We start from the raw sequence: 18,720 nt of genomic DNA on the forward strand, positions 1-18,720 counted from the left end.
TGACATTCTATGTAGGTTCTGGACGTTCGGACCAGACACCCCGGCGCCCTTCTCTAACCTGCGAGGCCACCACAGACCTAAATCTAATGAGTGGACGACAACTATCTTTACTAATGGCGATAGGCACCCCTATCTCCTCACATGTGTTAAATTGTTTAGGCTCTTAATGTTTCTTAGCCAATGAGAATCATTCAACCTGTAAGCAATGACGTAGCTTAGACCTTGGGAATGGTATAACTGCTGTGATCTTTGTAACTGTAAGCGAGGCGGCCTACGAACTCCTGTGTGAGTCTTGAAGCTGACTTCTGCTGATGAAAATGCAAACTATCTTCAGTAAAACTTTTCTTTAATTTTTTATAATTCTGACTCCGGGTCTTCATTCTTCATATCTGGTTCTGGGTCTTTGAAGGATGCCTTTGTTTACTTTTTATGCACCAATTGTGGTGCTGTGTTTGGTCACCACTTGATGTCCAATGTAAAGTGTGTGTCTTGAAGTAAAACTATTATATAGGTGTCTCCTGAATTCCAGATACCTAATGGGTGCAAGTACAGGCAGCGTGTTTTTACTGGAAACACACCCAATTGAGTCATTGACTGTTTGTCCTTTTGTCGTATCTGGCTGTTCACACACTATCTCGCCCTCACCTTTTGCAGCTCTATCAGTTGCACTATGCAAATAAGGTGAGTCCTTAGGGCGCAGTTTTTATGTGTGTGTGCATGAGTGAACCCACCGAATGCCTGTTAATCTACAGAAGGTAAGGAGGGAGGGGAGGAAGCAACTCAATTGCTACTAAGGTAGGGTGTGACCGCAAAGTAATTCAGACAAAGAACATTCCCGTGGGTCTCGAGAGCAGCGGTGCTGTCATGTTACTCACTTCACCAGCGGAACGCAGAGCGAGCGGCGTGAGATCAGACGTTTACCTGAACACTGCACTGAACCGCTGACAGGAAGCAGAGGTAGCCTAAGTGTTTGGTTTTTCTTGACCTTTGAAAAACTTTCAGTCTTGAAACAAGAAGAATGTTGAAAATAAGAGGCCTTTTATGGAAGTTGTTTGGAAAGTGTCTCCAATGAAGTAGAGCTTGTGAAAACCTGTTTGCCTGTTCAAGAGCTTTTTTGGATTTTAAGACTGGAATGGAATGGAAAATCATGTTAAACCCAGGTTTTTCTGTTGTTGTTTTTATTTTTATTTAAATTGATTGTGTTTTACAATTGACAACTTCTACATTATAAGCTGGGTTGTACTGTAATGCTAAAGTTTGAAAATTGTTAATGTCCTTAAGTTTGGTCAGTTCTTGAATTTTAACTTTTCAGTTCGTATATCCTAGTTTCTTGTTATCAGAAATGGTTAACAAAGAAGATAGTGGTGTAAATAATAATTATTAGAGTTGTGTGTGGCAGTATTGGGGTTGAAGGGAAAGATGATGATAATTCTGTGTGATCTGAGGAGGCAAGCTTTGCTTACTCGGCGTCTTGTTCAAACAAACTCTGAGCTCTTTGTTATGTTCAGTTGACGTGGTGTTCTGGTCATTCTCTTTGGTCATAGTACAGTCATGGAGATAGAATGCCATTGTGTGCTGTTAATATTGCCTGATCAAAGCCAAAGCAGTTATTAGTTAGCCATTAGTTCAATAGTTTGGGTTGGTAAGATACTAAAATTTTGTTTTTTGGAAGATTATGATCACCAAGGCTGCATTTATTTAATAAAAAATACAGTGAAAACAATATAATTGTGAAATAGTATTGCAACCTTTTTCTATTGTAATACATTTACAAATGTAGGCCTAATTGATTTCTGTGATCAAAGGTGAATTTTCAGCATCATTACTCCAGTCTTCAGTGTCACATGATCCGTCAGAAATCATTCCAATATGCTGATTTGCTGCTCAAAAAACATTTCTTATTATTATCAATGTTGAAAAAAGCTGTGCTGCTTCATATTTTTGTGGAAACTGTAACACCCCTCCCCCCAATTGATTATTTGATTAATAGAAAGTTGAAAAGAACAGCTTTTATTTGAAATGGAAATCTATTTTGGTTGAGGCGGCAATAAGATCACATCACGGCACAATAAAGTCCTCGTATAACCTGCTTGATATGGTTCGCGACACTTTTAAGGCACCTTTGTTATGGTGCATTTAAAAATTTGACCAAGCCAATCAACCCAGGATTTACAGTACAGTTTAATATCTCAAAACTTGATACCCAGGAGGATTAATTACTAACCCAGTCTGGACCGTGTGAAACCTGAACAAAATAACCCAGGATTATGTAATAGTTTAGTCTCTGAGACATACTTTCACTTGTGATAGCCTCATTAATATTTCCCTGTAGCATAGCTTCAGTGTATTTGTTTATCACAACTAATACTTAGACTGTATTAGCTTGGGTGTGAGTTGCTGTTGAACATGATGCAATTCACTAAATAGATTTGAACTTTAAATCAGCACAATAACATGTTGGTTCACACCAGCCCTACTTGTATTTGCTGTTCAGGTGCATGGCGTCTCAGGTGTGTGTTGGTACATAAGCATGTGGTTTTGCCTCGGGTTAGCATCGGCCCTATTAAATACTGTTTTCAGTAGCAGCAAAGCTGTTTTACTGTCAACAAATTGGACAAATCCTTTTTCAGAATCTGCACAGTTATGTATATATACAATTAGAGCTACAGAATCTCAACCATTTTAGCAATGATAGTTTCATGAAAGTCTTTTGATATCGACCTTTTATTGTGTGGTATTAGCAAGATTCTGCTTCCATAGCACGCTTGTAGTAATTGGATGCAAAAAAAATAAATAATTTTTTTATTTTATGGCATAAATACACAGTGCTGAATAAGCCTGATTTCATCACTAATGCTTATGTGTCTATGCTATATCTAATATGTCCTTAATCAAAATGAACATCCAATATCTCCTATTTCATTTCCTAAATCTTCTCTCATCTCTCTTTAAAATATTATAGAAAAATCCATTTTTTTGTAAGGTTCTACAATCATATATTTATGAGTGTACCATAGACTTTTATGCTGTATGGATGGATGCTACTATTAAATGTATTAAATTATGTACCGATATGTAGGTATCATATCAATAATAAACAGGATAAAACATTATGAAACTTCTCTTCTTTAGAATAATGTGTGCACTGATGCATCATGAACCTTAAGTCCAGGATGCAATATGTATCAAGAGTGTAAATGGTGTCAATTTTGTTTTCATGTTGAATACACTCACACTTTCTCCTCGAATGAATTCAGTATTCGAGTGTTGGCTGAAAACACTTCTTTTTGTAACGTGATGCATGCAGTCTTGTATAACTGTACTTGTCATCTGCTGTGTCCAACAGATCGTGGTCATGATTGGTATGATTGGTGAGTGGTTGTGGTGGGACCGGCTGTGGCTGCCGGGGAACCTCACGTGGGCCGATCTCAAAGATGAGGAAGGGCTTGTCTATGCCAAAGTTTCCCACCTCTACGTCATTGTGCCGTATGCTTTAGTCTTCCTGCTAGTCAGATACTTGTTTGAAAGGTGAGTTGGTGGTGGAACTTCTCTGATTATGTTGCAGGAAATTAAAATTTGATCTATCACTCAGGGTATATATTTCAACGGCCAGCGTGAGAATTTGTAAATGACCCATTTTGAAAACCATCCAATATACCAACCTGACCAGACTGGTAGATGAGAAAACTAGCAAAGGCTGGTTTAAGCATTTCTGCATGTGTTTTTTTTTTTTTTTTGAGAAGGCTGCATGGCTGTTTTAGGTCTTTTTCATTGTTAACTATTTAGTTCAGATTTATTGGTAACTGTGTTTACAACTCTGTGGTGCGTCTTAATCAGCTTCTTAGTTTCGTAATCAGGTCACTGATCAGGAAGTCAGCCATTTTAAGGGCCGTCTCAATCGCAGAATCCTTTCAGTGCACTGAAACGTTCACTCCCTAAAAAGTCCCACAATCCACTGTGAAAACCAGGAAGCATCGATGCTCACTATGTTTACTTATACTGGAAAATCTGAAGTGAAAAAAATAAATCAAGTGGGCCAACTCAATACACATAATGTAACACGAAAGATGTTTTCTTTTTCAACAAAAAACATTATCTACATTTGTTTTACTGTCAATCTTAATCAATTTAATGTGTGCATGCTGAATAAAAGTATTATTTTTTTTTTTTTTTTTAATCTTACTGCCTCAAATTTTTGAACAGTAGTGTATATGTATACTATATTTATCATCAAACATTTTAAATATACCACATCTGTGCCTGGTTGCATAAACTGCTTAGACTAGTCTTACAAGTTAGTCATGTAATTTGTTTTCTTTAACATTGGTTATAACAATTTTTTTTTATTTTAACAGTCACATAAAAAAACTAGACTGGCCCAAAATTTGTATTTAAAAATTTGGCCAAGCCAATCAATGTTATTAACCTTGTAAATATGAAAAGAAGAATGTTAACCCAGGATTTACAGTACAGTTTAAAATGAATTGTTAAATGATACATTTTTGCAACAGACATGATCAAGTTAGAAAACATTTAAAGTAGTGCTGGGCGGTATACCGTTCATACCGAATACCGGTGTTTATTTTTGTTATGATATGAATTTTTAATATACAGCAATACCGGTGTATGACGCTTTAATAACGATCGGAACCTATGATCGGAACGCGGTGCGGCGCGACATTGTTTGAGAGGGTCCCTTTTCACTCTTGCACTCTGTGGTGATGGATGTGTTACTAAGCGTGACTGTGAAGATGGATAGGTTAAACTATAATTGATAGCTGTCAAAATATATTACAGTGTTTCACAATATCAACACAGCCTTTTGGATAATCTATTTGTGGTTGGCATTGTGTTTTTATATGAATGTATCTGAAGTGAACTAACGGTCTTTAGAAAAGTTTCTTTGTTATTACGATTGAATCTTTCTTTTTTCTTTCCCGATAAAGCAGCGTTTATGTGCGTTGAGCTGCTTTGTGTACAGGCGTTACCGGGGAAACCGCTATTTCTGCCGCTCCTAAAGCGCCTTCTGCTGGCACCTATTTCGTAAACAGCCTTGCAACCCTGTATTAATAGTGTGGATTTCTTCTACAAATTCACTCATGACAATAAAATAGTGCATTCTAAGTCAATCTACTGCAGTATTTCCTCTCTCACTCAGTAGAAAATGTGGTTAACCCAGTCATGTTTAGGGAAAAAATATACACGGTATTTTGAAAAATACCGTGATACCGCCCAGCACTAATTTAAAGCTTAAAAGCTCGTTTTAAAGTAAAGCTACCCTTTTGAAGTATAGCTACACTATAAGCTTCTAAGCTGCCAAAAAATAACCAACTGTATTGACGTGTGTTTGTGACATAAGAAATTAGGGTTTTGGCTTAATAAACTAAATACAAGATACAGTGTGCATCTCAATCAGTTCACTAGCTCCCCTTCAGGTGACAACGCCACTACTGGTATTTATGATTTACAGCAGCACAGATATCTTTATGACATACATTTTTTTGTTATTTAATGATAAATACTTTGATTGTTACATATCGCTGCAACATTTCATCTGTAAATTTATTTTAAAAGTTAGCCAAATTAGGTAAATTACCTGTCTAGCGATGCATTTTTATGGCAAAATATAATTAATGTTTTTTGTACAAAACAAAAAAAACCCATGTGATTTGTTTCGCGCTTCAGATTTTCCAGTAAGGAAACAATAGCGAGCATCAATACTTGCTGGTTTTCACGGTGCATAGTGGGACTTTTTAGGGATCGAAAGTTTGAGTGCACTGAAAGGATTCTGTGATTGAGACGGGCCTTAAAATGGCTGACTTCCTGATCAGTGACCTGATTACTAAACTCTTTACAGAGTGGTAAAGAGTTACCTTTACACTAAATCTGAACTAAATAAAATATTTAACTATGAAAAAGACCTTAAACGGCTATTTAGCCTTCTAAAAAAAAAAAAAAACAAAAAAAAAAACCATGCACAACAAAAATGCTTAAACCGGCCTAATTTTCTCATATCCCAGTCTGGTCAGGCTGGTATTGGATGGTTTCAGAGTGATTTTAGCCACATTTCAACTGGTCAGGCTTTGAGATCAGCATAACCTAGCTTGATCTTTTTGTCAGGGTAGAGTTTTTTTTGTGCTGCACCTGCACTGCTAGTCTGCTAATAAAAAGTAGCTTTTTACTAGAAAGGCTACACTATTTTGAAACCAGCTTAACTATAGTTTTGCGTTGATTCCTTAAGTTTTGAATATGATTCATATGAAGGATGTAAATGCATCAGTGATTATTCATGTTTGGGAGATAATGCCAACATATACATTATAAAAAATGTCAATGGTTTAATTCTACTAATGTCTGTCTGTTTAGGTTAATAGCGACACCGTTTGCAGCTTCGTTTGGCGTTTCAGAGAAGACCGGATACAAAGTGGAGCACAATGCTGTTCTTGAACATTATTTCAATACAAAGTCAAAAAACCCAGGACAGGTAACGTCTTCTCCTCTCACTTAACAACATATCATTCTGAACTTCAGATCCTCGTCAGATTTAAAGTGGCTTGTGGCTTGATCACGGGGGAGCATCACTGTTTAAGACATCATTTAAGGCAAGATTCTCTAAAGCTTTTTTGGAAACTTGAATTGAACTCAGTTCCATCCATGATCACGTGATTTTATATTTAGGTTTTATTTAGTTTTCCTTTAAAAAAAAAAAGAATTTTCACCCATATACCTATACAAATAACATTTTACTCTATTTCATATTTAGATTGAATTATTTAATTATTTAAAATAAAAAATCTGATTTATAAATCAAAAATTAATTATTAGATTAAACTCTCAACCCAGACCAAAACTTGAGGTTATTCATCTAATGAAGCAGTTTTGGCTCCTTCAGAAATGTATGTAATGCCTTCATGTAAGTCTGACTGGATGTGTTTGATAAGAATAATTTTTTTTATATTTATTTTTATTTCTTAGAATAATTATTTAATTATACAGCCTTAAAATGTATTATTTTTCAAGTGTTTATGTAAATCTGGCAAAACTGAGTATTTATTGGTCAAATAAAGCCATAATTACTACACCACTTTTCATAATCAAAATGGCACTTTTCTGCAGGAGATGGTTGCAGTATTTCATGACTTGCAACACTGATCTCTTCCATCTTTTATCAGGCAGATATAGATGGTCTGTGTAAAAAATGCAGCTGGTCAAGTAGACAAGTGGAGCGCTGGTTCAGGAGGAGACGAAACCACGACCGTCCTAGTGTTCTGAAAAAATTTAGAGAGGCCAGGTATGAAATAAATATACTGTACATACACTTATTTGACTTACCACATAGCTGTCTGGAATACTTGATAGTGATTGGTCAAATGCTGCATTCTGTTGTCAAATATTGTCGTATAATGACGATAAATAGTGTTCTAGCAGTCTTCAAACATTGCACTAGAAATGGCAAGGACATAGGTTTGGTACTCAGGGAATGCATAACATGTTAAAATGAACTGTAAACCTTGAATGCAAGGCTTTTTAAAAAATAAAAAATATAAAGCTAAATGTGTAAATGTAAGCAGTCTAATTTGCTGCTGTACCAGAACACTTTAAATTTTAGGGGTTTTTGGACACTGAATCGCACATCGCAGATGTCCAGAATATCAAGATGCACAAATGGAAGTAAAAATTATTTAATTCAAAAAGTAACTAAAACTAAAATAATAATAATTATTATAGTCTTTTCCAGTCTGTGTGATTTGATGAGGATTTAGAAAAAAAATATTTTTATCTGACAAAATAATTTTAGACATTAAAATGTCAATGGTTTTTTAATTAATTGACTTTTTCAGATATAGAAACACTTTCAAAATTAAGCTTCATAAAGAATGAAACTAAATAAGTGAATTAAAATAAGAAATAGATGCACAAATGACGTAACCACAGGAAGTAGGATTCAAAAATAAAATAATTTTATTTTATATATAATTTTCTTCTATATCATTTTATTTATAATTTATTTTCATCAAGAAATCACCAAAAACTCATCTGAGTAAGTCACAATAATCCAAATAGATTATTGCTAAATGAATTTATACAATTGTTTTTATTTTATACAACAGTAACACTTTACAATAAGGTCTCATTTGTTAGCTTTAGTTAAAATTATATATGCATTTAATCATTTAGCTAGCAGATGCTTTTATCCAAAGTGACTTACAAATGAGGTGAACAATCGAAAAAAACAAACCAACAGTTGGGCAACTTAAAAAAAAAATGTATAAAAAATAAATAGATATACAGAATAAGTGTTAGTATTAATGGGACAAGTGTTGACGAAAAAGATGCACCTTTAGCTGTTTCATATACTTTTACAACATGTATTAACCTTTGTTAATGTTAAGACATTAAGATTAATAAATGCTATAGAAGTATTGTTAATCCTTACCTATTAAACACTGTTCCATATGTAATGCCCACAATGCACTGCAGCGGTCATTGAGTCTAAGGCCCAAAAACCAAATGGTTGCTGACTTGTTACTGTTTTTTGATTAGTGGTTTTGATCTGAATGTAATCCCTGATCACATGAGCGTTCCTCTCTGTTGGGTTGTCTCTATAGTTGGCGAATGGTGTTTTATCTGGGGGCGTTCATTGGTGGAATCATAGCCCTGTATGATGTAAGTTTATCCTTTTCTTATGGTTTTCCTTTAAAATTGCATATCTGAATTAAGACATCTATGAAAAATATGCCTGTTTTCCTGTACTGATGATTGGCATGATTAGGACCATTGAACCAGTTCTGTGATCAGCTCTATGATGCTGTCAGGGGTTTAGAGATCTAATGTGTGTGAAGCTTCTGACAGATGAGCACTGTGGTGAATTCAGACCGATTTGAAACACACTACATAGGCAGCATCATACAAATGCCCCCATTATACACAACAAAATCCTATTTTTGTTTTCAAAAATGATTTTAACCTAAGGACGCTCACGGTTTCTGTGAATTTAAAAAGTAACTTAAAACTAAAATAATGAATTATAATTAACCGTTAAACTTCTGGAATCATTCATTTTTATAGAGTTAGGGTTAAGGGATCACACTCTTTTTAGGATTTAAAGATGACATATCATGAAAATCTGACTTTAAGTGCTATAATCGGGTCCCCGGTGCATCTACCAACCCAGAAAACGTGAAAAGTGACAACCTAGTAACTTTGTTTTGGTAAGCCTTTTTCTGCAAGCATGTCAAAAAAAAAGCCGGTCAGATTTCGCTCCCCTTCTGACGTAGGAAGGGGATCTTATTATAATATTCCCGCCACTTAATCTGCACATTTCCACTCACGGCGCCGCCATTTGTTTTTTGCAAGGAACAAACCAGTTCTAACGCAATGGCAAAAGTTCGAGCAAAGCATGCAAACTGTTTTGTCGTTGGCTCCACAGACAAGCACAGAACGCTATTTGGAGTCCCAGCCTCAGATGAGTCAAGAGAGCAGTGGATTAATTTTATTTTCAATGGAAATCCCCCAGAAACAGCTGAATCAGTGTAACTCCACAACAACTATGAATGTATCCACTAACCATTCAGAAACTTCCATATGCGTCTAAATGTTGCAACCTCTTCCTGAGTCTTTCCGTAAGGCTGCACTCGCTACTGGTTCTTTCTGAGATTTTGGATGAGTGGGATTTGTGTGTTTTATTATTGTATCTGAAGCTCATGTAAAGGATCAAGCGTCTTCTGAATGGGGGTGGGGTTCAGCAGTTCATTTGCATTTAAAGGGACACACACACACACAAACGGAGCGTTTTTGCTCACACCCAAAGAGGGGCAAATTTGACAAGCTATAATAAATTATCTGGGGGGTATTTTGAGCTGAGATTTCACAGACACATTCTGGGGACACCATAGATTTATATTACATCTTGTGAAAAGGGGCATAATATGTCACCTTTAAGGAATAAGGATTTAAAAAAATATATTTTTACTTACTTTCTACCTGACAAATTATTGTAGAGCTTGTCAAAACTAGAACTCAACTGTATATTCATTATAAAAATGCTCATGGCGTTTTAATTTATTAAAGCGCCAAGGCTTCCTCACATTTCCTCACAGTTGTTGAGAGGGCAATTTAAAAACGAAATATCTTTATATTTATTATTTAGCTCATTTTGAAGTTAATCTTATTTAACTATAATCTTATTTTAAATCATTTTAAGTCATCTTAGCCCCCTGAGAACCACTACATTATCGGATTTCCGAAAGTGATTGCGTTTGGAACAGTTTTTGTGTTGTGATTGTGCCTATTAAAGGGTTAGTTCACACAAAAATGAAAATTCTGTCAGTAATTACTCATCCTCATGTTGTTCCAACCCCGTAAGACTTTCGTTCATCTACGGAACACAAATTAAGATATTTTTTTACGTACAACCTAGAAGCTTTGCGCAATATCACTACGTGAACTCACTCGACGCCAACAGAGAAGGAAATGATTAGTTGAATAAAGTCGTTATTTTTGTTTGTTTTTTTGCGCACAAAAAGTATTCTAGTCGCTTGATAAACTTAAGATTGAGCCACTGTAGTCACTCGGACTATTTTAAGGATGTCTTTCATAACTTTTGGGCCGGCCAGTTTCGACCCCTTAAGAAGCCTATGGAGGAGTGATCCAGCTCTCAGATTTAATCAAAAATATCTTAATTTGTGTTCCGAAGATGAACGAAAGTCTTACGGGGTTGGAACAACATGAGGGTGAGTAAATTACTGACAGAATTTTCATTTTTGGGTGAACTATCCCTTTAATGCCTTAAAATGCTGTTTTAGAACACAGTCACATTGCAGCTCTAGGAACTGTCATTAATAAATAGATAAAGAGCTAATTTTTCACGTCAGAAAGTAAAGTTTTGAGTTTAAAGTTCGTTTAGAGGCTAAACTGTCCATTTTGTCATTTTATTAATTCAGTATTTTTATTGCTTCTTCTATTTCTCACAGAAACCCTGGTTTTATAATTTGCGGGAGGTATGGAAGGGTTATCCCAAACAGGTATGTTCCAGACTTCAGATCTTTAATTTCCTTGTATTTGCTCCAAGGAATATTTTATTGTTCATATTACCTGCACTAATAAGAGCAGAGGAGATTTTGCTCGCTTTGACCCGGCCCCGATAAAGTGTTCACGCAATGCTCACATTTACGGCATGGCTAATAAAAAAGGCAGATAATAAAGCTCACGCTAGTTCCAAATCAAACATGGCCATATTTAGAAGAAAGATGTTTTTTGTTGGCCCAGCTGAAGAGTTTTTTTGGAACCGTTCACTTGTTATCGGAGTTCCAGGTTGTAATCAAAAGAACAGTGATGTCATCCAGATTGGCACTCAAAACATTGAGTTTCCTAGAATAATCGCTCAAAAAAGCGCCCTCTTCAAAGCACAATGAATGAATTGCATATATACTTCACTCTGATCAAACAAAAGAGTCTTTTACATTTTCCGTCATAAATGTAACAGTGCTTATCCCTTGTTATTGTGCATTTCTCTGAGAGCTTATTGTTGTTTTCGCTTTTGCAGTCCATGCTGGAGTCACAGTATTGGTATTATATTGTGGAGATGAGCTTCTATTTGTCTCTAGTGCTCAGAATAACATTCGATGTCAAACGAAAGGTCAGTATCATGTGATCTTATTCTGCATAATTATACCCTTACATTTCAACTACTTGAAATCTTTCAAATTAAGCTTTAAACTATCTCTTGCCTGAGCTTAACCATTTATCACATGACCTGGAATAAACATCTGATCATTATTTAAAAAAAAAATAAAGACACACAAAGCAAGCTATTGTAATCTATTATTTAAAACTAGATTGATTTGTTGTTGTTTTTATTTCAGATACAGATCTCATCTAACAGCACATCTACTTTTTTCACTGTCACAGAGAATTACTGTGAACACTTTTTGTAAATGTATATCTATATTTTAGGACTTTAAAGAACAGATCATCCATCATTGGGCCACACTGACACTCTTGGCTTTCTCCTGGTGTGGAAACTACATCCGGGTCGGGACCCTGGTCATGCTCATTCACGATTCTTCAGACATTCTTTTGGAGGTTAATATGACCAATCTTGTTTTATTTGATTACTCTTTTTAAAAATTTTTTTTTAGGCTTTTACCACTTTACCTTTTTATTGGAGTTTTACCTCTAGAATGGCGTCTTTAAGAATGTTTATAAATGTCCGTATTAAAAGTCGCCATGAAATGGAAGAGTTATGATAGTCTTTTCTTCTCTGCAGTGGTGGAGGAAGTACTGAATCTCAGTACTTAAGTAAAAGTACAAATAACCAGAGACATATTTACTTTAGTAAAAGTAGAAGTACCACAATGACAACCCTACTTAAGTAAAAAGTACCTGATTTTAAATGTACTTTAAGTATTAAAAGTAAAAGTACTTGCATAACAATTTATTCTCTTAATGTCTATATTCTAATGATTAATAAAACAGTTAATTCTAACTCATTCAACCTAATACTCATATAATGATGATCAATATGATGGAAAAGCAGTTATATTTTAAGTTTTTGTCACCATTTCTGAACAAGCTTGCAATTAGGCAATATACACATCAAGCTTACTATATACCCTTACTATATACGGTACATATATAAACACACATATTATGTTAAAACGCCGTATATGACGGCGTTTGGCTGTAAACGCGATTCATTTATGGCGTAATTCTGAACCTCTTGGCTTGCCATACTAATCCTAACCAAACTTATAATACACACGCACCCCACATCACTACTAAACCTACCAATGCGTTTCCTATGCATGTAAAAACTAATTTTCGCGTATAAATTGCACGATAAACACACTGCGTGCTATAGAGACGCATTTAGTGTGACTGGGTTGATATATCTATGGCAACCAAACTTCACTGGTGAGACAGAAACGTGCGACGAACGGACGGTCAGGATGACGTTTTGGCAGGGAAAAACTGATCAGAAAATGTAACGAAAATGTAACAGAACGTTGTAGAAATGTAGTGGAGTAGAAAGTATAATAATTGCTGCAAAATGTAACGAAGTAAAAGTAAAAAGTATGCACTATTGATTCTACTTAAGTAAAGTACAGATACGTGAAAAATTTACTTAACGAAGTATTTGTACTTCGTTACATTCCACCACTGCTTCTCTGTGACGTACATCTGAATGAGACGGCTTCTGGAACATGAAAAAAATGTATGGTGGGACTTAATTTTTGTCCATGGGGAATTGATTGGATAGTTGGATGGTTGTGGTTTGCTATTGGTGGATCTCATGCTAGTGACAGTTTGTCCCGCCCTCACGCCAGTAAACACATCATCAGAGAAAAGAAGAGATATCGATGCAAGAGGGAGGGGAAGTTATTTTGATTAAAGATCAGGAGGGCACATGAATAAAAAAAAATAATGATGTGCATGGATAAATCGTTTGTGTGTGTGTGTGTGTGTGTGTGTGTGTTATTTCTCTGCAGTCCGCTAAGATCTTCAACTATGCCAAATGGGAAAAAACATGCAACAGCATCTTTGTGGTATTTGCTGCTATCTTCATAGTCACGCGACTCATAATCTTTCCATTTTGGTGAGAATTTTGTGTGTGACTATTATTTTCAGAGTCTCAGGGGTAGTTTACATAACTTATATTACGAAAGTTGTAAAAATCTCTGTTGTCTCGTGTATTTTTATACCAGGATCATTCACTGCACATGGGTTTACCCGCCTGACTATTACCCACCATTCTTTGGATACTACTTTTTTAACTTCATGCTTGTCGTCCTGTTGATGCTCCACATATTCTGGGCATATCTGATTCTACGTATGGTGAAGATGTTCCTTTTCGGAAGTGTAAGTTTATCTACATTTACATTTGGGAAGGTTTTATTTGTTTCAATTCACGCTCATGCAATATAGATTTGTTCCATTTCTCACATCATTCATATCTTAGTAAGTAAGTATTCATATACAATATTTGGTCATTCATTTTGGGTAGACATTATTTAGAGATTTCTCACTGTACATTTGTAAACCTTGGTTTTACAGGGATTTTTTTTTTTAAATCCAAATTTATGCAGTTAATAACATTTGATTTGACAAATAAACTACTGTATGTGATTTGTGTTTATATTTGCTTGTGCATCTGTAAATGTTGTGACATGATGAACCTGTCTTGGATCTTCTGAAACATGGTACAAATACAAGGACAAAAAAGTGAAATGCTGATGAACTTACAGTAGGCTATGCATCACTTTTCAACATGTTTAACACAAAACAGCTTGTGAAAGTTTCTCTGATTGTACAAAGCTCATGAATATGTATTGAGGCAGATTATGGTAATTGTCTGTTGCTAAACAACTCGCCATAACATTTTAGCACTTTATACCTTTGGCACTGCACTTTGTTGCAGATCTTTATAACCCAGGCTTAAAAGCATCACTAACCCCTTTCAAAATTACAAGTGAGAAACGTTGCTTTACCCAGGGTTAAAAAGACATTAACCTGGGGTTAAGTGTTGCGTGAAAAGCCCTGAATACATATGATAATTATAATTTATAAAACGGTTCCAGGCGCAGCAGATCTGAATGACTCAAAAATAATAGTAAAACAAGTAATGAGGTGCATCTATGCAGCCCGTAGGCCATGTGTCACTAACAAATACCATTAACACTATTTCCTCACCACCCTCGGCTAGTTGTCAATCATCTCAACTGACAGAACTGAGACCTTATGACTTTTAACAAGTCATAAAACGGCAAATATGCAGACAGAAAATTCTGGATGCTCTGACCTGCATGTGGACGGACTGTTTTAATTTGATGAGTTCCTGACTAAAGCTGTTTTGAAGAAAACTTATCTGTTGTCTTGTGAGCTGGTACAGTTTCAGCTATGACACGGTTTTCATTTATTGTCAAACTTAAATGTCCTATTGTGATTTATCATTGCATAATTTCTGGCTTTACTGGTCTTAGTTACAATCCCATAATGCCGGTTATACCAGTGTTGGTTGGTACAGCCCAGGAACACAATTGTACTTATGCTGCGTTTAATCTTTAAGGCGAGACACGGCAGGCAAAAACATAGTTTTTTTTTCACTGGTCAATTTTGAGATTTCGGGATATTTGTCTTCAGGAACATGTCTTCTTTCAGACTTGTGGTGAAAAAAAGTACGAAATACACATTTAGGTCTTTATTTTACTGCACTTTGTATGTTTGCGTCTGTAGATTTCTCATAAATTCATCAAAAGTTGGCGATCTAAATCATCCGTTGCTCCGCGATCGCGATCTGCACCCTGTCATCACACACACGTTTAGAAAGCTCTCTCTCTCCTGTACAATGCTGTTGCATCCAAATATGGTCATTTCCTTTTTATCAGCAACCAATCGTGAAAGTAAAAGGGCGCAAATGCGCAATCTCATTGGCTGATGCTAAATCTTTAAAGCCCGTTTTCTCAAAATGACTTTTCTCTCATACTTAAAGTCCGAAATCTCCACTTCAGTAGCACCTATACACACCAAACTTTACAGTCTTGTACCTAGTTATATTATGAAGACATTTACAGAGGGATTTGTAAATATATTATTCCTAGCCCGATTTATATAACATTTTATTCAAAAAAACATGGCAAAAATATATTTTTTAAGGCTATTGACAGTATATTCTGATTTATAGGATAACAAAAGTAGATATCCATAAATCCTTCTGTAATTTTTTTCCCATCTAATATGTGAACACAATGAAAAAAGAATTTTGAACCTGGCTTTATCCAATACTCAGATTTCATTTTTTGAAATATATGAAAATTAGCGCATATTTAATTAGATAATGCCTAATTTGCATATTTAAACATTAAATTACAGAAAACTTGTAATACATTTTTTTCTCATCTTAATGTAGGTAATCAACTGGGAAAGTTTCATGGTGATATCTGCTAGTTAAAAAATTTACCCTATTCACCTGTAGTGTCTCGCCTTAAGTGCTGGGTGAGCGCCAATAGAGATTAACACTGCCGTTAAATATGGTTGTCTCCAGTTTGTCAGTTTGGTAATCTATGAGAGTGACAACTGCTTTTTACAACCAATTTACACCTGAAAAATCATTGATATTAAATCCATGTAGCATATATTAGTACATGCTAGTATTCATATTGTGAAATATAACAAACACCGGGATAGGTAGTGTTATACTTAACAACAGATGAGTTTTTAGTCACAATTCCATCTCAGAGGAAGAAATGTCCTGCATTTTGTAGTCATGGCATGTCATCGTTTCTTGTATGTGTTTAAAACAAGTAATTTTGGATCCTGTAGGAAACCTTAATTAATGTGAAGCAAAGGCCTATGCATTTATTGGCAGTTACAGGCAAAGTCATTCTGCATGAATTATACTCCAAACACAAAAGATGACACAAGCTTGTAACGGTGACTGAGTTATCCAGGTCTGCGCTGTTGTTCTGTTATTTCCCATTACACTCGCTTTCTGATTGAAATAAGCCCTGCCAGCCCGTGTTTAGTGCTCCATTGTTTTCACTCCAGCTCAGTCTATTGAAAAAGGTGAGTCATAATTTGAGAGTGATTGCACTGGCAGCGTACATGATCTCTCGCAAATGTAGAGCGGATGAGGGATGCCAGATTCAATCGCTTCTCTGCTCTGTGTACCTGCAGCCTGTTGCTCGAAGGGACCTACTGTAATTATTCGTGATTTAGTGCACATCAGACTGTTCGGATTCATTTACCATGGATGATGGATTGTGTACTTGCTCGTCTGGTTTCTACAAACAGCTTGTTAGGTTAATGTTTCAAGACCGGCTGTATTTTCAGATGATGTGCTTTTCATTTTGGTTTTTGCTAAGTACAGGAAGTTCAAAGATCAGCTTGCTTATTGTCTGATTTTGAAATATTTTCTAAGCTAAGGATCAATAAACTTACGCAACAGTCCTTGCACTGGCTTCCAGTCAGGTTTGAAATCCTTATGCTCATAATAAGGCACTGCATGGTCTGGCCCCTCAGTATCTGTCTGCGCTTTTAACTTTATATATTTCTTAGTGTCATTTTGCGCTCCTCTCATTCTGTTCCACAGACGCTTTTGTGATCTGTAGGGGACAGGGCTTTCTCTTCCTATACTCCTAGACTCTGGAACGCACTCTTTTCTCATATTAGAGATGTACAAAATGTAAGCATTTTTAAATCTAACCTAAAAACTATTTTTTTTTAGGTTAGCTTTTTCTTGATGGTTTTAACTAATTTGTATTCCAGTGTGTTTTTTTTGTACGCTTCTGTGTTTATTTGTTTTTTCCTTATATTTTTTATTGTTTAAAGTGCCTTGAGAAGCTGCTTTAAAAGTCATATATAAAATAAAGTTTATTATTATTATTATGCAACATACTTCATCAACAACAAAGCATTCATCAACTTCTGTTAGTTGTAACATTTATTAATACATTATTAAATCAAAAGTTGTATCTGTTAGTGTTATTTATTAAACTGGCATGTAACTACTCAGACCACATAGCAACACCCTGGCTACACAACACAAAATTTTCAAATTTTCTTTCTCAAATTTGTTTTAGAAATAAAGGAGTGTTAGATGTTTTTCGCTATGAATTATTATTATTTAAAATTTTTCCCAAAATGCATCTTTTTTGATAGTTAACCAAAGATGAGAGAAGTGACAATGAAGAAGACGAGGAAGAGGACGGGGAAACCATTGTGACCGAGGACAATGACGGACATGTGAAAGTGACCAATGGCTGTGGTGGAGGCGGAGCTAATCATCACTGACACATCTTTCCTTAAACTGTGAATGACTTTGAATTGGCCTCAGGGATGTGAGGAGCCAAAAACATAATTTGGATTTATTTCCACACATAATATGCCAGAGACCTGTCAAAACAAATTGCATCTTTTAATAACACTGAAAACCCTTTTTTTTCTCTCAACTCGGCTTCACTGGATGTGAGGCGCTGTGTCTTGGCTGCTTTAAACCTATTTTCCCCCTTTCAACTAATATAAGAACTTTTTTATTGTGGCACAGGATCACATGGGTAATTATGAAAGAACACCGCACAAAGAAAAAGAAACCCCTTGTAAGATTTAATAGACTGCTCATTGTTTTTGAAGCTCAAAGATCACGTCACCATGGCTGCCCTCGCCGTCTGGCATCTTCCATCGAGGCTTCATCGTGCTGCTTTTACATCGTTCTCTATAAAGAACTGAAATGGAATCTCAAGTCTGCATTTCTTGCGAGTGATTTTGAAGAATAACATCTACCTTTGTATCACTTTAACCTCTGGGGCTTGGTGGACACTCAGCTGACGTTTTCTTTTAGTTCTTAACTTCTTTTACTGTATCTATATTGGATGTGTCCAACATATTGTGGCTTATTGGTGTTCACACTGCAGTAACATCTTTTTTGTCAATGCAAGTTATTTGCATCAACTGATTGCTGGAGGTCACTGAGTCTCTGCAGTGCTGGTTTCTCGTATGCATTTCTATGCGTATGAATCTGCACTCCCAATGGCAGTCTCCACATGGCATTCTGCTCAACTCAAATCACCAGCTATCATTGAAAATAAAGGACTTCCAGTCAGTCAGAGGCTTAATAGTTACCTTCATATGTGTATGCCACAAAACCAGAAGTGGTTTTATTAAAATAGTGAGTTTTAAAGGTGTTAAAAAGTTTTCACCGTTTAACTTTAATCTTACTTGCTC

The 18,720-nt window shown here is 35.6% G+C and overlaps 1 protein-coding gene across 3 annotated transcripts; it reads left to right on the forward strand.

The window, feature by feature from the left end:
• The first annotated feature begins 598 nt into the window (after positions 1-598).
• On the forward strand, positions 599-18,146 carry cers3a (ceramide synthase 3a). 3 transcript variants are annotated; one of them, XM_056239552.1, is made up of 11 exons: positions 599-681; positions 3,347-3,528; positions 6,367-6,484; positions 7,173-7,291; positions 8,610-8,667; positions 10,974-11,024; positions 11,546-11,638; positions 11,956-12,084; positions 13,491-13,597; positions 13,707-13,860; positions 17,659-18,146. In XM_056239552.1, exons 2-11 carry the CDS (start codon positions 3,356-3,358, stop codon positions 17,788-17,790), a joined length of 1,134 nt encoding a protein of 377 aa, XP_056095527.1. In that variant the 5' UTR covers positions 599-681; positions 3,347-3,355; the 3' UTR covers positions 17,791-18,146. The 3 variants fall into 3 exon arrangements, with proteins under 3 accessions (XP_056095527.1, XP_056095525.1, XP_056095526.1); XM_056239550.1 differs by lacking the exon at positions 599-681 and adding an exon at positions 703-755; XM_056239551.1 differs by lacking the exon at positions 599-681 and adding an exon at positions 762-957.
• The last annotated feature ends 574 nt before the right edge of the window (positions 18,147-18,720 follow it).

This window comes from Rhinichthys klamathensis, unplaced genomic scaffold (genome assembly GCF_029890125.1).
Source record: "Rhinichthys klamathensis goyatoka isolate OS25496 unplaced genomic scaffold, OSU_Roscu_1.1 h1tg000567l_1, whole genome shotgun sequence".
Lineage (NCBI taxonomy): Eukaryota > Metazoa > Chordata > Actinopteri > Cypriniformes > Leuciscidae > Rhinichthys > Rhinichthys klamathensis.